Raw genomic sequence first — 21,514 nt, forward strand, 5'->3', positions numbered from 1 at the left:
ATTAAGATCAAATACTCCTAATAACACGAATGAATTCTTTAAAATCTGTATATATTTTTTAAAAAATGTATTTTATATGCAGGAATGTGACTCCACAGACTACGCTGGAATTTAGAGTGTGGAGCCATCACACTTTAAAAGCAGATGCTTTATTAGGAAGAGCCACTGTAGACTTGAGACAAGCTTTGGAAATACACAATAGAAAATGTAAGTTATCCTGAAGGATATTTTAAGTAGAATTATTATTACTAATCTATATATCAAAACTGGCAATCAGACTACTAACTATACATGTAATTACAACTGATTTTCAGTTGATGTCTTTCCTTGTCTCTTCTGGACATGTCCAACTGTGCTATAGAAAGCAATTTAAATGTAACAATGGGATATAATAATTTTGAAACATACACCAGAGTACAAGTTACTACAAACTAAGTAAACACAGTAGTGATTAATTGAAATGTTTTGTGGCAAACTAATACCTAATTTGCTAGAAGATCTGTTTTAGACTTGTTTTTAAAACAAACAAAAAGATCTAAAGTTTTTGAAAAGCCATCATTGTTCATGTTTTCCTTCTTTGGAATTGTTAATAGAAGGACTGCATATTTTTCTCTCATAATTTAGCTGCCCAGAGAGCAGTAGAAACCATTGATGAAAGAAACAATTGAGAAACTTCTTTTTAGTATATCAGTGATTGTTGTGTTCTATGTAACTTTTAACTTTTGTTGTCTTTAATAGAATTAAAACAGGTCTTCTTTATCTAATTCGTTTTTAAATTTTTTTCATTAATGCAAGAAGATGGTGAATCCACACTTTAAATTCCGCTCCAGAGTGGCAGTAGAATTCCAGCTAAACCAATTTCTAACCTTTCTCACAAATCAGATACGCAAATCTGAGAGCTCTGTTTAGGGAGGTGGAGGAAAGGAGATCCCACCCAATCCCCTCCCCCCTGCTTCATTTTTCTGATTCTTACAGAAAAATGAAACAGAATGCAAAATCAAGTGGAGTTTCTTCAGCAGTATGAAAAAGATTTCTGCCTAGGATTTCATAGTTAAGCAGAAAAGTTGCATGTTTTTAATCTTTTTTTTTTAAAAAGTGATTTCTAAAATGACATTATAGTGAAATAAAATACTATTTAAATATTCATTCTGACATTACATGACCATATTTTTAAATACAGAATAAAATAGTGGCACAATATAATTGTGCCTTCCGTACATCTAATGCATGATGTTTTATGCTTTAACTGTGTTAGAAGAAACTGGATTGTAATAGTAACAGCAAACAAAATAGTTAATATATTGTTGCTGTAGATACAGGGATTGTAGGATCCGATAACCTGGCAAATTCTTTCAGGAAATGGTTGACTGAGTTAGCTGTACATTGCACTAAAAGTAATTTATGTGCAGCTCTTCTGATTTTGATGTGTCAACAGTTTGACACACGCTGGATTATCAAGTAATTCAGTGATAGAATAATCTGATCAGTATTCTTCAGTGGTTCAGTTATTTGTACCTAATGTAAAATGCAGTACTTGAAAGGCGCTTTACTGAAGAAAATGTAAAGAGGATGTCTTCTGAATGCAGAAACGTTAGGATTAGTGCTATTAATTTCTCCTGCTAGGCACTGTTAGTAGTGAATTGCTGCCCACACCCCTCCCAACTGTCTTGCAAGCTCAGTTGGAGTACAGTGAGCTGTTGGTCTGTTTTTGGAAGTTAACCTTTTAAAAGAACAGAAGGTAAACCAATCACCCTTTGCAGAGATGGCAGTTATGAATATGTATCCTAACAGCTCTGTGGTAGGCTAGTTTCTTCTCCCTTTTCTTCCGCTACCATTTTCTAAAATGCAGATCTCAGAATCAATAATTCTGTAGTAATTTGGCAGCTTTGTGCTTGCTCCAGTGAAATCCATTTGTAACATAGCAGTGGGTGTTCGCTAGTAACAGTTGCCCCACTACATACAGTTGAATCTGTTTTTTAAAATAACAGATGTCAGTATTGACCTTAGCAAAGTCTTGGGGATATCTGATAATAGCTGATGCTAGCATTCCCTGTTTTCATGTTTATTGTTCATTTATGATGTTTATTAAGAAATTAAAAAAATAAGGAAATGCTAGTTTAATGCATAGAAGTGCAAGTTGCATAGGGAGCTTTGACTTTAGCTTGGAACGCTGTCATATTGAGGGAAATATGCTGATACATCTTGAAAAAAATAATCCTTTAATCTGAGACCACAAATACTAAAAGGCTGTAACCATTTTAACCTGATTAATGTGAACTCATAGCTTACTGTGTTTGCATTTCTGACGTGTAGTTTTAAATGCTGTACTAGTATCAGTTGATTTAGGGAGAATTATGCAACATCCACAGCATGTTTTACCTCTGGTTATGTATGTCTGTCTACATGTGTGTGCATTGCTTACCAGTTATATTGAATTTTTTTATTGCACCATGTACATTTTTTTTTTTTTAATATCTCAAAACAAAAAGTTTGCTTTGTGGAAAATAGTTTCTCATTTAATTTTTGATTGCTTGAGGTATCCTCTCTTACTGTTTAATCCTTGGAGTTGGAGTCTGTGAAAATGCTCCTAAGAACTTACTAAAATATATATATATATATATTTAAATAGGAAAGACTGTATGGAGTCTTTGTATTTATTCTTTCCTCAAAGTGATGTTCTTTTCAGTTGTCTCTTAGAATTACTTTTGGAAGGTGATACAAGAAATGAACATAAGCTCTGGTTGTAGGATAAAGTTCCCTGTGACTTGTAACATGTAGTATTTGGATGTGTAGTTCAGAAGTTGTTTGACTTTAAGCCTTCCTGTGTTATGTAAGTAGTGCATGATTTCAGAAGGGTTTAGTGGAAAAAGAAAACCTGGGAAATCATTTACAATAAAGTGCTGAAAATATATGGATCCTATAGTATACCTACAATATGTTATGTAAATGGACAATTTATTTCTCTAGTATACTGTGCTTTTACCCACAGCTGGTGTAGATTTTACACAGTTTCATAGTGATTTCTATGGTGATTCAAATCATCTGAACATCTCATGTTACATTTTGTACAACTAAATATATTTTTTGTTGACAATCGTTTTTTAACTTTGCTTAGAATTTAATCTTTCCTTTATCCCTTCTCTCCTTCTCTTCTCCTACCCACCCCAACTCCGTTTCTAGTGGAGAAGGTGAAAGAACAGTTGAAACTGTCTTTGGAAAACAAGAGTGGCATGGTGCAAACAGGTGAACTGACAGTTGTGCTAGATGGTTTGGTTGTTGAACAAGAATCTCTTACAAATATCAGTTCACCAGCAACCAGTAAGTTAAAACAATTCAATTGGATTGTAAAATTTTGATTAATATTCCAAACAGATGTAGTGGAATATTTCTATTGATTTTTGTTTGTTTACTGTTCAGTAGAAGTTCAGCAAAATGGCGAAGCTGTGCATGAAAACAGAGATGCTTCAGCAAGAAGTACAATAAGGTTGGAATTTATTTTTGTATTTTAGACTGTATGTGACATATATCAGCAAATTTATCAGTTAACATTTTTTTGTGTGAACGGGAGTGATTTTCACTGTCAAGCCCTTAATTATTTTACCACAGGTTTTAGAAATACGGTTTGTATAATAATTACATAATTTAGTTTGACAGAAATTAAATTTGCAACTCTGTCCTTCCTCTCCTGTTAGAGCCAGTAGTTTATGATTGCCTCTTGAAAGTGTAGCCCTCTGAAAATAGATTTCTAGTTAGTTGAAATTTTATGAAATCCTGGGAGCAGTGGCTCAGTGTGATTTTGTGTACTTATTGCATTCATTTTTTTTTGCTGTTTAAGAGACATTTCTGTTCATGTGTACCAACTTGTTGCAATGGACCATTTGAACGGAAGGAAGAAGAAGAAAAGCGTAAATGACTTCCTCTTTACCCGGTTCCTTTTTTAAGGTTGTTATCAGGAAGTTGTTGAACAGACTTGTATTGCATTTAGGAAGCAGTATTCGGAACACTAAGGCAAAGACTTTGCCTGCTTCAACCTGAAGTGGCAAGAAGAAGACTTTGGGATCAATTTAGAGCTTCATTCTTGGTGCCTCCATCTTTATGCCAGCTGATGGACTGCCTGCAGAGAAGTAGGAGTAGATTGTTTGACCTCTCACCATTAGTGAGTCAAGTAGGTCAATATTCACATCAAATTAACAGTACTGACCTGCCAGTTACCCTGCAGTCAGCTCCTTTCTACATAAGTTTTTAACACAGGATGGAGTGAAAAAGCATACAGTTGCTATGCATTTGAATGACAGAGACACATTTGTTCTTGTACGCTTGACTTGATTCTTCTTTTGAACAGAAGTTCTCCCACAGGTGCTCAGTATGAGGGGGTGAGGATAAAAAGTTACTTATCCTAGTTTGCTTTAGAAAGGTTTGGGATTATGCAAAGTGAATTGAAATTCATATGCGTAACACTTTGAAAAACGAATAGCAATCATTTGTTTTCATTCAACTGTTACTACTCCTGGTGTGGCTTTTACTGTCACGTTTACTTGACGTTTGTATTCTGATTACAACAGTTTTCCATATAAATTTCCAGCGGTTTTGATTTACAGTTTTAAAACAAACAGGTTTCTAGTCTAGAATTGAAAAGGGATTGTATTTTAATTCTCTGTTAATACTACTCATCTTGAGTTGGGTAAGGTAGCATGGAAATTCTGTTTTTTCCTTTCATATTCTGCAAAGTGGGACTTGTAACAATTCTCATGTTTTTTGTTATATATTTAACTTGAATTTTTAGCCACTAGTCCTTGCGAAGATGGGGAGTTGGCACTGAATGTAATTTTCATAATATGTGATTCTGATGGGTGGCTTTATGCATTCTGGGATAGATTTAAGTAAAAGTAGTGTAGTTGAACAGGACTTCGCATTCAGAGGCCCTTACAGTACATGTATTTCCTTGCAGCCATTCAAACACAGAGCTTCCTATGTATATCTGTCCACATACTGGCCTATCCTGCCTATACATAGAGAAACTTCTTTTACTGAAGGAGTTTTCTTACTTATGTTATTACTAGAAAAAAAATAGAGATATGACAAACAAAATTATTGTTCCAGTTGCTTAATGAGAGAAAACGTTCTCCTGCTCATAGCTGCTGCTTTGGAATGGTTCCTAAGGCAGTTTTGGAAGATGTGGCAGGCACATTGGTCTGCCCAACTCAATTCTAATATGCCATTACAAAGTAAAAGATGAAGAGGAAATGAGAAATCTTATCTGTTTTAAGTATCTAAAATTCTTCAAAACAACATTTGTATGTTGTTCCGTAATTGTTTTTGTCTTGCACTTGACTGTTACCTGGGCTGCATACATGGTATTAAACTGTTGTGAATTTACCACAGTTCCTTTATGTGTTTCTTTACCATGTTATAGTGTAGGATTTGTTTTACTTTGCCTAACTGTTCAACATGTTTGTACTAATGTAAACCTATCTTTTTTTTTTATTTTTACCAAGATCTGCTTGTGATATTTCTAATGGGATAGACAATCAAGTACCTTCAAACTCTGTAGTACAGAATGCGTTCTGCACAGAAGCTATTAATGGAGACAGCTCACCATCTCCTACTCATGTTGCAGCCAGACCCAAAAATACACCAGTACCAAAACCACTTGCAGCTCAGCCCGTCAACAGCACTGGTAAGAATGGGAGGGTTATGAGACCATGTACTGTAAGGTTTTTTTGTCTAGTTGAAATGAATCTGAAGTTGAATCACTTTTTCCTGTACATTTTTTGTTAGATTTCAAAAATACTGAAAGGATGTTCCTGGGCTTGAATTTATAATCTTGTGTTTTCACTTCCATGAATTTTTTCTGGAGTAGGTCCATTCTTCAGTCTACCAACTGTCACACTTCCCTTTGAATTCTCATCTTGGATGAAGAAAGATGTAAAGCATCCAAATCTTCCTTCCCTATCCCAGATGACTAAACCATATTATGAGTTGTCAGGAGGAAAACTTAGATTTCTTTCACAGAATTAATTAGAATAACTATAGTTAGGTTTCTTTTGCTGTTGGATAAATCTGCTGTTCAGGGCTGTCAGGGAATCACAGAATCGTCTAGGTTGGAAGAGACCTCCAAGATCACCTAGTCCAACCTCTGACCTAACACTAACAAGTCCTCCACTAAACCATATCACTAAGCTCAACATCTAAACGTCTTTTAAAGACCTCCAGGGATGGTGACTCAACCACTTCCCTGGGCAGCCCATCCCAATGCCTAACAACCCTTTCAGTAAAGAAGTTCTTCCTAATATCCAACCTAAACCTCCCTTGGAGCAACTTTAGCCCATTCCCCCTCGTCCTGTCACCAGGAACTATTGTGCTCTTAGTTGAAATGTGTTGTAGATTCTTTTTGCCTTCCGTTTTTTTAAAAAAAATACTTGTTTCAGAACAGATGTTGGCAAATAGTAAATCTCATTTTCTTCTTACACATAAAAACTTTGATACTGGTTATGATTAGAAGTAACATTCAGTAAAGTAAAAGAAGTGAAAAGCAAATATTTTTCGTTATTTTTGTTCTTCGGAGAGAGCTTTGCATCTAATCATGACTATGCTTTCTAAGTGCTTTCTGTCTTTCCTCAGCTGATTGATTGAGATTAGAGTGATAGCAGAGCAAAAAGGTACTCTTAAATAGGAAGAGGCAAGCTGTTAATAAACAGGGAGAATGGAGACTGTCAAGCTTCCTGTAATAGAGTGGGAAATGTGGGATGGTAAGAAGATGACGGAAATAATTATAAACTTTAAAAGGTAGTAATTAAATCAGGTCTTCTGTGAAGTGTATCTCTATTTAGAGAACTTGAACTCAATTCCTTTCTCTTTTCAGTTGAAGGCCAAAGAGCATATGTATTATTTAAGTGTTGTTCCCTTTTTAGGGAGAGAGATCCAATAGCTGAGAGATCCATTTTAAATTGGTATTCGGATAGTGTAATTGCAGAAATAATTGATTTGTTCAAATAGTAATATTGATGAAACCATACTACTGAGCTTGCACTAAGTCACTGTTATAACAGTTTTCAACTACTGTACCCGTTGATGGAGACTTTTTTGAGGCAAGATGTAGAATGAGTCTTCAGCATTTGTTGATGACACAGTTTTTGTTTTGTTTTTTTCTTCTCACTGTTGTGCTTAGCAGGATTGTCATTTTATGTGATGTTGCCAGAATTGCTTTTTCAGATCTAAATATTGAGGTAATCAGCTGATATAATGTTTTATAGATCTGTTTTGGAGATCAGCTTACTGACAAATTGTTGTCTCTTTTAGTTACTTTGATCTCTGACTTCATTCTGGAATCTCGTAGATCCTTTCATATAGATGAATTGAAATTACTTTTTTAATGAAAGCTGAAACTTCAGCTGGCATTTTTTCCTATTTAAATAAAGCCGTTGCTAGTTAAAACAGACATTTGAAGAAAACCGATCAGGTTGTCTGTAGTTGCAATTTTTTTCATCTCATGCTTTATAGGTGCTTGAACTAATACGAAGTCTTGATGTATCTTGGTGTTGGTTAACCCGTTCCGTGTGAGCTGGAAGTAGTGATATATTGCCCTGGAATAGTTTTGTTCATAAAGCAATGCCTTTACAGATCTTACAAATCGGCTGCTGCCTGTAAAATCATGCTCATCATTATGCATGTGAAGAAATATATGTGGCCCAGTGATAATTCCTTAAAGAAACTGGCTTGCTAATTGGAATATATTACTGATTTCTATTCTATTGCTTGTAATTTTTTGACCTGCTTTTGTGTGTGTGCATGTGCACGTGTTTTAGAGGAAAATGAGATTTACAATTTGCCAGTATCTGTTCTTACTTTCTGGGAAAGCAAGAAATTGCTGACATTACAGAGCTATTGCAGGTAGTATGTAGGGTCTAGCTATTTTTTAATTTGTAAGTATGCTATACAGAATTAAAATAAGTAAACTCTAAAATGGTGTTCCATCATTTTATAGGTACTAATCTATGGTTAATTTTTGTACATTTCTACCAATAAGGCTACAAATATAGAGCAATTGTAGTATTTTGGCCTCAGAATTGTAAGCTGATAATATGCTATCAGTTAACAAAATTTCTTGAAGTCTGTGTTGCATATTATATTTGGTCTTGAAGAAAAATAGTTCCAACTCCAAAAGAGATACGAACTGAGAAGCTTAAATAGAATTGTCACTGATGTTAGCCTGCATTTTCTGCACCCCTAGTTGTGGCTGATTTTGCATTGCTTTAAATAAGGACCTTGACTTTTAATGGGGGTCTTCTGACTACTATACCTGATTTCTCTTGTCTGAGGCAAGGTCATGTGCTGAGATACTGTTCTGTTAAGCTCTGCAGATAATTGGTATTGATGTATTACTAGCCAATTGGGCTTGGGAGTACTTATGCCATCTTAGCCCCTTTTTTCCTGCCAAATCCATGTCTGTTTTAAACCTGTTATGAGACTATGCTTGCTTGAGTTGGATGACATTTGTGTTGTTCTTAAAAAGACAGAAATCAATTTATTTTTATTCTAAAATAATTTTCTTAAGTCTTTGACCTATATAAATTACAAGTGTCACGGGTCTGACTGGGATGGAGTTTGTATGCTGCTGTATTTTAGATTTGTGACCAAAATAATGTTGATAACACAGTTACGTTTTAGCTGTGGCTGAACAGTGTTTGCACAGAATTAGGGCCTTATCCGTTTCTTACTCTGCCTCTCCCAGGCCAGTAAATAGATTGGGAGTACGCATGAGGTTGGGAGGGGACACAACCGGGCAGATGACCTGAACCAACCGAAGAGATATTCCATGCCTGTAATGTTATGCTCAGCAATAAAAAAGGAGATGAGGAAGTCTAGAGAGGTTAACCATCTTTTTGCTTGGGAACTGGCTGGGCATCAGTCTACCGATGGGAGGTGGTGAATGATTGCCTTTACATCGCTTGTTTTGTTTTGTTGTCTTTCTCTCTTCTTCTGCTTCTTTTCTTATTAATTAATTTTTGCCTTGACCATCAAGTTTTCTTGCTTTTACTCCTCCTTTCCTCTTGTCCAATCACACTGCGGTTGGGTGGGAAGTGTGAGCGAATGACTCTGTGGTACTTAGCTAATACTTAGGTATGGTTAGCCACAACAGTTAGCAAAATACAGATTTTTAGGACTTACGGACCTTGTTGGGGGTGTGAGGAGGAGTTTTTTCTAAGCCATACACAGGTGTTTTTTTTGCTTAATTGTACAATTCTGTATCTCAACTCTAAAAAAGGGAAAAAAGTGTAAGAACTACCTCTTAGTTTTCTGTATTTCAAATAGTTATTTAGCTCCTAATATTTTTCTTTCATCTCATGCTAATAAAGATTCTTTTTTGAAGTTCGTACAAGTTCAAAGTTTCAAAGCAAATAAGGTGGTACTGCTTTCTGTGAAGCAGATGTCTACCTTTTGCTAATCTAAAGAATAGAGTGTAAAGTTGAATTGAACAAGATATTCGGAACGAAGGTATTACCTTTGCTGGAAGTATAGAGAGTGGCTTGCAGATTGTACGTTTTAATTACAGTTTTAACTGAGGCAGGTGCACTGTGACTTTTTTGTCATCTTAGGCAAAAATACTGCTTATGGCGTGTAGGTGTGAATTAAACGTGTTCCTTTCTTTGTTTCAACGTAGCTTGCTCTACAAGTAGATCATTAAAAAAGTAAAAGTCATCAGAATCTGATATGCAAATGTTCTTATTTCCTATTTCTCAGTTAATGGTGAGTCATCTGCCTCTGCACCAGAAGCTGGTAATTCTTCTGTCTCCGAGGCAGTGGTAGGTTCAGCAGAAGCTCCCATGTCTACAGATTGCACTAACACTACAGTAGAACCTCAGTCAACAGCAGAAGCAGCTAGTTGTTCCGAAAGCCACGGTTCTATGTTACTTGTGTCTGCTGGACTAGAAGATACAGCTACAACAGACTGTGCTCAACCTAATGCCAGAAACAGTATAGCAGCAGATGCAGCAAAACCAAGGGAATCCTCCTCAACCTCAAGTGCATCCGGAGAGCCTGTAAGACAGCAGCCTGGTAATGCCAGTACAGAACCTTTGCCACCAGGGTATGTGGGCTTGATTTTAACACTGTAATTGTGTTTGGTCTCAATGTGTATATAAAGAAACAGCAGTTTAATTCCATATGGAGATTGCCAAATGCATATCAGCTGGCTGAGAAGGGGTTATTTGATCTAAAATGGGGTTTGTACTGTGCTGCTATAATTGGCTAGTAGCTCGTGCCCCAGAAACTAGCAACTGATCACTGATTTGCTGAGACAGTAATATGATCTAAATAGAGGAACTCTTGGGCATTATGGATGTGAAAGCTTTTCATTTGATCTATTCAAACTTATTTGGGTTATAATTCTTTGCTCCTTTGGTTCTTAAACTATAAGAATGTAGTAGGAACTAAGATACAGAGAAGTGAAAATGAGTAAAATAGTCTACAAATACTTGTAGGTGCTTGCAGTGTAGGAATGTAACCAGTAATGTTAAAAACACAGATTTAAAGTGTGTGTATATGCTCGGAATAACTAGAAACTGTTAATTCTGTGAAACTGTTTGAGACTACTGCTGTAGTCCTAAACCTTAAGTGCAAAATTAAAGATATGCTTAAATGTTAAATAACAATGTAACACATGTTCAAATACATATATCAATCTTAAACAAACACACCAGCAAAAAAAAAATGCTTTCATGTTTGGGTGAAAAGATGTTTTCAGTAACTAATTGAGGATACTGACATTTCTGTGATATTCTAAATACTAACTATTTTAACATTTTTCTTGAACACAGAAGTAGTTTATTGCCCAAAGCATATATACATAATGCCATTGCAGCTGATCTTTCTGGGAGCCTGTCTTGTATCTGCTTCCTCTGAAACAGGTTCAGTAAGTAATTAGGGACAGTTCACTTGAGTTTCTGCATTTGGATGAACATGGAAACAGGAATCTAAAAAGACAGAAGTACGGTATGTACTTTGTAGGGAAAATATTACAGGGTACTTAATTTTCATGTGTTTTGACAGTGGAAGCTCAGGTGGGAATTGCTGTAGTTATTTCCCCTCCCTACTTTTTTTCTCAGTTATTTGCTTTCCTATTGACAGGATCATAAGTACCAGGCATAGTCCACATTATGGCCAAATGCATTACTTCTTCCCTGACTGTATTCTCCTTCCTTCCCTCCCCAAATCTAGTGGAACCTCTGTTATGTTTAGCCTATTAACTCTGAAACATGCTTTGGTCCTCTGTTATCACCTCATAGTCTTGGCATTTAACCTCTTGAACTGCAGAAAGCATTTCTAGGAGTTTTGTAGGATACTTTGTAATAGTGAGGAAATGCACATCAAATTCTATGAGTAGCAAGCATATTTTTAGGAGCTAATTAATTACATTTTTAAGAAAAACATACATCTAACACAAGCAAGGACTTAAGTTCATTGTCTAACATTAATCCAGTTTTCCTCTCCCATTTATAAATGGCACATATTGTATTACAGCAGTCCTCAAGAGCATGAAACTTGAATTGCTTGTAATGTTTGTTCCTTTATCCATCTTCATTGTAAGAACTTTGCAACTAAAACTGAAGAAGTAATCCCCAGGGATATCAGATACAGAATTTACCAGAACAGGAAATAGGAACACGGGGAAAATTATCTGATAGCGCACATTTCAGGTTCACTCTGAAAGATCCTGTTGTTTGTTGGATATAGGGAACAGTGCTTCAAAATGTAGATTACTTTTTTCTTTTTTCTTTTTTTTTGTGAGAGGCAAGTACTTGAAAATGCAAAGAATGTGTCTAAACTTTCTGAATTTAGTTATTTTAGCATACAGACTGTGTGCAGTTAATTACTTGGCTTTGTTTTCAGATACCTTAAATAGAATTTGGAAATATTTGTGAATATTGATGTATGCTCATTTTATGTACCAAGTCCCTTAAAGAAGTTTTTATGGTGATACCAGTTCAAGCAGGAAGTAAATGATTTTTATTCTAGTATGAGTTGTCTTTGGTGTTACAGAATGAGCTTTGGATCATTGTGTGTTCATTCAATAGCAAAGTGCTTTTTTTGCTTAGTGAGAAATAATTACCAAAGAAGTGTTTTCACCTTGACTTATATGAAAGTCCTTTTTTTGTCTTGAAGATGGGAGCAAAGAAAGGATCCTCATGGTAGAACTTATTACGTTGATCACAACACACGAACTACAACATGGGAAAGACCACAGCCCTTACCTCCTGGGTAATGTAGACTTCTTTTTATTTAAATCTGGTAATGGTACTATATTTATGTTGTTGTTTGGTTGGTGCAAGAAGAACGACAGTCTTGTTTTTAGTAAGCAGCTCATTGAAAATGTATCATATATATTAAGAAACCTTAACTTTCAGTTAGCTTAGAATTGTATTAATTTGCATAAGAATATTGGTGTGTATATATATGTCTCTCATTCCGATGACTTGTTCAAATGTAGCTGCTAAATTACGTTTTTCTTCTTTTAAAACGTAAGCATTAAATAATGAACGCTTTACCACCCTTATTTAGATGGCACAACTAGGTGTAGTGCTGTCGTTCCTGACTTCTGATTCTCAGAAAATACGGTTGTTTATTTTGTGTGTGTGAAACCTGCGAACTTGTTCATGGTCACAGGAAATTGCAAAGTTAAAACTGAGGTGACAGAAAGAGCTGAGGATGCTATTTCCTGCAGTCTGTTTGCTCAGTGTATTTGTTTTTCTAACAATGAAGCTGGGGAGCTGCATACTTTAGAAATTACAAACATGACTGTCACTCTCAATACTTCATTTAAATACTATCTAGGAACTTCGCAAAAAGAGAAAATTAGTTATGCGATGGTACTGGAAAACTTAGCTGTTAATATTTGTGTTTCTTGGTAGCTGGGAAAGAAGAGTTGATGATCGCGGAAGAGTTTACTATGTGGACCATAACACCAGAACAACAACATGGCAGCGACCAACAATGGAATCAGTCAGGAACTTTGAGCAATGGCAATCTCAGCGTAATCAACTGCAGGGAGCTATGCAACAATTTAACCAACGATACCTCTATTCGGTAATTTTTGCATAAAATTTAGAAATGAATAGAGATATAGGTATACTTTCTGTTTAATTTTTCTAAAATGCTTTAATAACCATTCAACCGTATGTGTTATATTTCTCATCAATAATTCAACTCCTGATTCTGTTCACAAAGTTTATAAAAATCATCCTTAAAGAAAAAAGTACTCCCTTCTGAATCTCCTTCCTAACATGAGCCTTGACTGTAGTAAAAGGTAAAAGTAGAGCACTCCCTTAACTGAAAAGGAGCGTAAAAGCTGGGTTTTGGACATTTTGAATATTAAATGGCATTCAAAACTTCCTTAGTGATTAGGAGTCTCTCATCAGTACAGGTGTGGTAATTCTGTTACTTTGAGCTCATTTTGAAGCTAAGTCACCTGGTTCATTTCTGGAATTTCTAATACAGCTTTGCATTTCGCTCAGATCGTTGCTCACTTAACTGTTGGAAGAAAGTATTGTGAGTAACTTCAAAGAAGATATTTCTTGAGACAGATTTTTTTTATTTCTAACAAGATAAATGGATAGTTGTTTTTTCTGCAGTTAAAGATGGTGCCTGCGGGTCACTGTTATTCCAAACACTTTATTGTAACTGTTCAGTCTCTTAAGTCTCTAGGATTGGATCTTAATTTAATTAATGATAAATTAATTCAATTGAGTTGAATAAATTCAATTCAAAGCTAGAGTGCTTTGAGAAGAAACCACTGTGGTATAAGTCTGAATCAGCATCATTTTGACTTCTGGACTAGGACTCTATACATCTGGATACCTAACTTTCCTTTGAATTTGATAGACCTCGGACATCTCAGAAAACTCTCACTTTTCCTGACCCTGAGATTTATTTGGTTTTGAGCTAGATTTATTCTCTCAGAGTACAGAATATATATATATATATATATATATATATATATATTTATTTATTTATTTATTAAGATTATCATTCTTTCTTGATTTAATGATAACTCTTGCTGAAAATCCTGGACTCATTTCTCAGCATGTTCTTTCTGACTTAAAATCATCAAATTAGAATTTGTCAGACAGAATATGCTTGAAGGAAAAGAAAAGATAATTGGACTGCTTGCATCCTATTTGCATCTCTTTACAGTTCAATTTTTTAAGTAGTGCATCAGTTGCATACCCAAAACTCAAATTTTGGGGGTGAAGAAAAATTGAAATGATGTTCAAGAGAATGTGAATTCAGTTTTCTTGTTGTTATTTTTTTAATTTAAGTGCCGCTGTATACATTTCTTTTAGAATTGTTGTGGTCAAACCACAGGTAACTTCCTTTGGTGACGCATCAGAGCTCTGCTTATGTAGCAGTTTATAAGTGAGAAAGTGAGATTATAATTTATTTTTTGGAAAAAGAAGTGAATTAATCCTCTTAATAAATAATGGAATATTTCAGCTACCTTGAATGGTCAAAGCTAAACCATATGAAGAAATTAAAGTGGATAGAGTATAGTTATTATAATTACTTTTACTTTTTCTATTATGTTCTTCTCAGTGGTACTTCTCTCAAACTGGGGACTAGAATTATCTTGCTTTTGATTTATATACATTTCTTTCTAGCTTCATTCTCTTTTGTTGTGTTGTCGTAACAGTAGGTAGTCCTTTTGTTTTTTTATCGTCTATTTTATGGAATGTAGCAGTGTTTGTACTACTACTCACAGACTTAGTATTAGTTTATCCTTGTCCAAATCCATTGTTACTTGCACCCAGTTGTAGAGTAGCTCTACCTGGAAAGACTACTTAGGTATTTCAAAATATTTAATATGAGAGAAGTTGCTTCAGACTTCTTGCTTCAAGTTTTTTTTCTCTTAATAGGCACATAACTAGTTACTAGTTGCAGTGTAACTTGCTGAAGTTACTGATTTTTAATACATTTAACATCCTGCAACTATATGCATTCAAATGAACTAAACAAAAAAAAAAAAGGAAGAAATATCCGTATGTGGGAAAATACTTACATAAAATGAATACCTATCCAAAGTAGGTGTTTAAAAAAAAAAAAAAAAAAAAGCTTGGGAAAACTGATATAACTTTCTTTAAAAAACGCTGCTCACTTATCGTACAAGTACTAAATGATAGCTGTTAGAAACATTCAAATGTTATGGTCTGTTTACTTATAAACATAGTGTTGGCTAGATAGAACAGCCTTCTTCATCCTGCAGATAGTTACCTCATATCCATTTGAAAGCTCAAAGCATGCTGATGTGTAAAAGTATCTTTGAATGTCATTGACTGTTTTCTAAGGATGGACCTTCATTATTAAATCAGAATACAAGACACTGCTTGTTTGCTATTTTAACATCTTAGTTTTAATATGCAGCATATAGTGCAGTACCATGTAGACATATGAATTAGATCAGAGAGAGACTAGATACTAGAAATAATGTGACATATTAATGAATGCTTTATGTGGGTTAATATACTGTGCTGCTTTTGTTATTGAATGTGGCTCATTGAAATGGGGCCACTGGCTAGCGCTACAGTTTGTTCTGTAAATGTGCATTAGCCAGTAGCCACACTAAACCTTTGGGCCTATTATGAAGATCAGAAAACTCTGAATCATACCACCATTCACATCTTTGGCAGATAACATTTTTTGTTCTGTGCTATTCTTCCTATACTCACCACAGAGAAGTCTTTGGTTACAGGGTCATTGTGACTGTATAGATTCCAAAAGCAGAAAAGGCTAAGTGCATTTGTTGATGAGATGGTGGTAATTCTCTCTTCACGTCTAATGTGAAGAGAGCCTGATCTTGAATGTATCCATTGCATTTTCTCCTGATCCTTGCTCTGTTTATATTTCACAGGAAAACATGAAAAATACTGTAGCTTTTCTTGCCTGAATTTGGTGTTTGTAAACTCTTAGATGGATTTGAGATTTTTGTATTGCTAATGCTATTGAAAACCAAAGCAGTATTAGCAGTAAGGTGATCCTTAAGATACCCTTTGGAAAACATAGATTGGTTTCCACTTATCAAAATTTAATTGTGTACAAAAGAGCAGTAACACGTAACTAGATAGGTGAATTTTCCATCCAAAAAGTTATAGGGGGTGATGCTTTTGGTTATAAATTAGAGCATGGATCCTGCAGTCTGGGGGATTTCTGCCTTTTATATTCTCTTTATTCCTTACTTTATATTCCTGCGAGCTACTGGGAGACTTTTGCAAGGTTACAGTTTATTAGAAGTTCAGCGTAGTTTTTCGTAATAATTTAATCTTTTTAAAAAATAATTATTTTTCCCCTTTTAACCTTACTGTATGTTAGTATAATTTTAAACATCTCAACATTTTAATGGAACGCGACTGTTTTTCCAAAGAACAACAAAGTTTGAAAACAGCTAAACACCCAGAAAAGACATCTGCTATTGAAGAATCAAAAAAAAACCTATATTGGCAGTAGTCATTGTGCTTTCACACTTAATTTCAAATGTTAATTAATGGTAAAGCATATTCATAAACAAGAAGCACTGCTTATATGTGTTTTCATAAAACTGTTGTGAACTGTACATCTTCAAGATCACTGGCTCTCTCAGGTTTTCTCTAGGAAGGGAAGGGATGGTATGTGGGGTTGGAAACAGTGGAGGCAAGTGCACAAGTCATATATTATCACACAATTATGCTTTTCCGTAAAAACAGACTAAAAATGGCATGGTGTTCAGAATGCACAGTCTTCAGAACTCATGGTAATCTTGAAACACATTATGGGAAAGAAAGGTGAATAATACTTTCCTAACTGAATGTCCTCTTGTTTATAAATAGGCTTCAATGTTATCAGCAGAAAATGATCCACTTGGGCCTTTGCCACCAGGCTGGGGTAAGTTAATTAGCTGTTGATTTCAGGAAAGGACAGTTAAAGAAATTTGGAATGCAATTGTTGTATAGTTTATTTTTGGTTTTGTTTGCCTTTTTTTTTCTTTTTTCCCATAGAAAGGAGAGTGGATTCAAATGATAGGGTGTATTTTGTAAATCATAACACAAAGACAACACAATGGGAAGACCCTCGAACTCAAGGGTAGGTGTGTAAATTGACTGCACAGATAAAAAGATCTTGCTTAACTGTTATTTTAAATGTCATGACATGGGGGGAAAAAGTACTCTGCAATTTTTTTCTGCAGTTTACAAAATGAGGACCCGCTTCCAGAGGGCTGGGAAATCAGATATACTAGAGAAGGTGTGCGATACTTCGTTGATCACAATACTAGAACCACCACCTTCAACGATCCTCGTACTGGGAAATCTTCTGTGTAAGTGAGAAATTAAGCATAGTCTTTACTGTTTTAACTTGTTACAGTTTAGTGATGAAGTTCTTCTCATATTGGAAAACAATCTATGTTTAGCTAGAATTGAGCAATAAATCAAGAGCAAATCATTGTCCTGTAAATCAATTTTTAACCTTTAATTGGCATTTTTTTCTATGCTACACTTCACCGTAGTGCTTTAGTGTTAAATAGTTTTTATACACTGTTCAAATAACAAGATTGTATTGACACTTTGAGAGGGGAAATAAGGTAAACTTGTAAATTCAACTAATACAACTAATAGACAAATTTTTAAAGGAAGCAGGAAATGATTGTTAGGAGTATTGCTTATAGTTATATATTCTGTGGCAATATTAATGCCTAAGCAAGCTAATTCTGAATACTTCTCCACATTTTACATGCAAACCTTCTTTTTTTTTTTTTTTATTTTATTTGGTTAGTCAGAAGCATTGACACAACTGATGGGTACCTGTCTTAATGTTTTGTGTAGAGCTTACTGGATTTACCTTTGATGTGTTGATGTCTTCTTTTTCCAAGAGCCTATAGATTAGTGTTCCATAAATTTCTTCATAGTTTACAAGCACCTGAAGCCTTCGTTGTTGATCCTTGATTTTCTGTTGATCTTTGGTGACTATAATGTGACTGAGATCATACTGCAGTCTTTCACTTTAGTTGTCTTTTCTTTTAGGTGTCTTTCCTTTAGCTGTCTTCTAATTTTTACAAAATTGATAGGAATTTGAAATCCTCAAAATCTACCTTTCTTCCAAATTTGGTAAATTGGCTATTGTCTTTAATAACAACAACAAAATAGGTGTGTGTTGCACAGCCAACGAATGGAAGACTGGTCAGCTGAACCATCAGCTGCTTTTTGTTTCCTTAGAAAACTACATAAAAAAGAAGTCAGAGCATATATTAAGAATTTCCATTTGTGATTGTGTCTTATGATCACAGTTTTTAATGTATTATTGAAATCTGCAAGCTGTTGTTTAGTGTTGAATGTGCTGTTTGACGTCTGTGTATTTAATGCATCTCAAATATATTCCCTTACAGAAATAAAGGGCCACAGATTGCTTACGAGCGTAGCTTTAGGTGGAAACTTGCTCATTTCCGTTACTTGTGTCAGGTACTGATTAAGTAATTGTTTACTTTTTGAAAGTATTGGAATTTACAGTTATAGTTTCTGCCTTTTAACATTATTACCTTATTATTACAGTCGAATGCACTGCCAAGCCATGTGAAAATCAATGTATCCAGACAGACTTTGTTTGAGGATTCCTTCCAGCAAGTAAGGCTGCAAAAATTGTTGTCTTTATGTTTATTCAGAGAAAACGTAAGAACAAAAATAGCCATACCTAGTTCAGACTAACAGTCCTTCAAGCACAGTAATCTTCCTCTGGTATTAGCCAAAGGGGGGGTTTTAGGGAGGACTGTAAGAAAAGAAGTAATGTATATGTTAACTTTAACAAATAATTTTTAGCTCCCAACTGTTTACAATTCAAATGTTTTTTGAACTGGGTGTGTGGTTTCTGGCTATTTAATAAACATCAGTGGACTTCTGTTTTGTGACCTTGTCTGTGCCTTTCTTGTTAACTTTTTTACATCTACCGCAGCCTGTGGTAAAGATTTCCAAAACTGAACCACATTGCATACCATATTAACCTAAGCACGTCATGTTTGCTTTTCTCTTTTTTTTTCCCATGTGTATATGTATACATTACAAAATGTTTATCTTCTCCAATTAAAACTGGTGCTCTGCTTTGCCCTTCAAAGGTTAAATCTGTGTAATTGATGCTTATATTGAGCTTCAATCTGTAGCCAGTATATGTTCCCTCCTTTTTTCTTCATAACAATCAAAATGCTTGTTGTATTTGTTCCATCGAAACATCTTGAGAAGGATTCTCCGTAACCAAGCAGTATATTATTAATGGGAGCAGTACACTTATTTTGGATTAGAGGAAATCATGTTATTTGTCTAAAACCAAAAATCTGTAATATGTCAGATGAAAAGCCTTTTAAGCCATTTTCCTTTAGGAGTGGCTGGTAATGTATACCTTTGTAAGAGTATAAGAACAGGGCAACCATTTAGTGATAATTTCCCCTACTTGCCAGCAGTGTGCTGCTAAGGGATTTTGAGTCAGAGTTGGTATTTTTGTATTCAGTTCATTGATTCAATGTTTCATGAGTTGGGCTAATTGCTTTTCACATCTGTGTAAACATTTGGCATATGTGGGATATCTGTATCAATTAAATAAAATCTGAATTTGAAGGAGCAATTGCATTGAAAGTGCATCATCTATAGTTTATTACAAATTTTGTTTCTTTTAATAGATTATGGCATTAAAACCCTATGATTTGAGGAGAAGATTATATGTTATATTCAGAGGAGAAGAAGGACTGGATTATGGTGGCTTGGCAAGGTAAAAGAAAATTTATTTAACATAGGTGTTCGGTTTTTATTAGCACTCTAACCTTGATTTCTAATGTCATTCTATTAGCAAAGTAACTGCTTGCTTTTGCAGTGTCACCCTGGTTACTTCTTTAGCTCATGATAATATATTAAGGAGGTAGAACTGGCATCACTGGCAATTGTTACGGGTTATGACCTTGTGTTAGAAAAACTACAGTCTCAGTTGTTAAGTTCTTTGACAAAGACTGATGCTTAAATTGGCGTGTTTTTTTTTTAATGCCAATTAATTGCTCTTGACTGAATTATTTCAGGAAGTTTCTACCAGACAGTTCATCTTTCCTGGAAATTGAGATACTGGAAAAATAAATTATTTTGGTTACTTAGAGAAAGTTAAACAAGCAAATACCAGATTGGGGCTGATACAAGCAGACAAGACGTAAACAAGAAGAGAGTAGTGTAGGAATAAGGTAACAGCAGAGAACTGTGTAGGCTGTACAGCAACGTGCAACAACTAGAGTACAAGCTTTTATAGAATCTGAAGTGTAGAAAAAAGTTGTAACAGGAAAATCATAGACAAAGTGTGTTCTGTTGTCCATATAGAGGATAACCGACCACTCATTACTGCTGCGAATTACTTGACTGAAATGTTACCTTTTGGATAAAAATTTCAGTACTACTACAGATCCATGGAACTAGACATAGCCATAGGTGAACTTTCCTTTTTTGTTTGTTTGTTTTAAATGTAAACATGTTCTGTTTTGGTTTTGTTATGTTTCTATGTAGATTACTGTGTTAAAATGAAGTTCAGTTAAAATGAATAGCATTTTCAAATAAGGAAATCTGCTTCCGACGTTTGAGCTTCTTTGGATTAGTGGGTACCTATGCTTCTGAATTACAATAGTGCATAGGCTTTTTGGGTAGACTGCACTTTTTGCTTTGCATGCTTTTGTTTTGTTTTGTTTGGTGTTCCTATCACGTTGACTTTAGGCGTATGATAGGAACCAGGAGAGTTCAAGTAATCTGTTCAGAGAAACAATGTTTTCCAGAGAAGTAATGTTAGAATAATTTAACTGAAGAGTATTAGTCACAACAGATAGCAGAATATTAAAAAAAAAAAAAATGTAAGTAGTATACTTTCATAGTTTTAGTAGTAAGTTTTACCCAAGATTTTGAATGTGAAACTAAGAAACATCAAGGATCTCATTGTAATTTAGCTGAGAATTCTTAAGTGATACTGAGTATGTGTACTGACTTGCTAATGTAATACTGCATTAATACAAATATAGAAAGCTGATGCACCTGATTTATCATCTTGTCTCTTAGCGGGCTGAACTCTGTGTGTTCCCTCCAGATGTTTACCTTCTGTTTAGCAGGACCAACCTGATACTTTATCCTGTGGCTAGTTCTGGCTGTTAACATGAAAAATATATTGCTTCTATGAACTTCTTGCTGATGACTAATTTCTTTGAATCCTCCCTTGCTATCTGGCTTTGATCTAATTTAAATGCTTATTAAATTCGATATTGCTATACAAAGTTAATATAATTGCCTCAGTACAAAACTTGCATAGAATTCTTGTGCTTATTAAAAGATGCACAAAACTCAATAGGGTAATGGTATCCTAGCGGCCTTTCTCTGTTTCTTTATTATTTTTTTTTCTTTCTAAATGGCCTTTGGATTGGAAGCATACAGTAGCAAGTCACAATCCATGACTTGAGTTTCATGGAACTGTTACAAGAAACACCCCTGCAGGT

The 21,514-nt window shown here is 34.9% G+C and overlaps 1 protein-coding gene across 4 annotated transcripts in view; it reads left to right on the forward strand.

Moving 5' to 3' along the window:
• WWP1 (WW domain containing E3 ubiquitin protein ligase 1) overlaps nucleotides 1–21,514 on the forward strand; it is a 62,920-nt gene that overhangs the window by 29,072 nt on the left and 12,334 nt on the right. For 3 of the 4 annotated variants that reach the window (XM_035546482.2, XM_035546481.2, XM_050709312.1), the window contains 13 exons: nucleotides 83–207; nucleotides 3,181–3,318; nucleotides 3,418–3,484; nucleotides 5,496–5,677; nucleotides 9,742–10,087; nucleotides 12,163–12,258; nucleotides 12,909–13,083; nucleotides 16,854–16,908; nucleotides 17,022–17,106; nucleotides 17,210–17,338; nucleotides 18,404–18,476; nucleotides 18,567–18,638; nucleotides 19,682–19,770. In XM_035546482.2, coding sequence (XP_035402375.1) covers nucleotides 83–207; nucleotides 3,181–3,318; nucleotides 3,418–3,484; nucleotides 5,496–5,677; nucleotides 9,742–10,087; nucleotides 12,163–12,258; nucleotides 12,909–13,083; nucleotides 16,854–16,908; nucleotides 17,022–17,106; nucleotides 17,210–17,338; nucleotides 18,404–18,476; nucleotides 18,567–18,638; nucleotides 19,682–19,770 — 1,632 coding nt within the window. The remainder of the gene's footprint in view (nucleotides 1–82; nucleotides 208–3,180; nucleotides 3,319–3,417; nucleotides 3,485–5,495; nucleotides 5,678–9,741; nucleotides 10,088–12,162; nucleotides 12,259–12,908; nucleotides 13,084–16,853; nucleotides 16,909–17,021; nucleotides 17,107–17,209; nucleotides 17,339–18,403; nucleotides 18,477–18,566; nucleotides 18,639–19,681; nucleotides 19,771–21,514) is intronic. The other variant, XM_035546483.2, reaches the window with a different exon arrangement.

Source organism: Cygnus atratus, chromosome 2 (genome assembly GCF_013377495.2).
Source record: "Cygnus atratus isolate AKBS03 ecotype Queensland, Australia chromosome 2, CAtr_DNAZoo_HiC_assembly, whole genome shotgun sequence".
Taxonomy (NCBI): domain Eukaryota; kingdom Metazoa; phylum Chordata; class Aves; order Anseriformes; family Anatidae; genus Cygnus; species Cygnus atratus.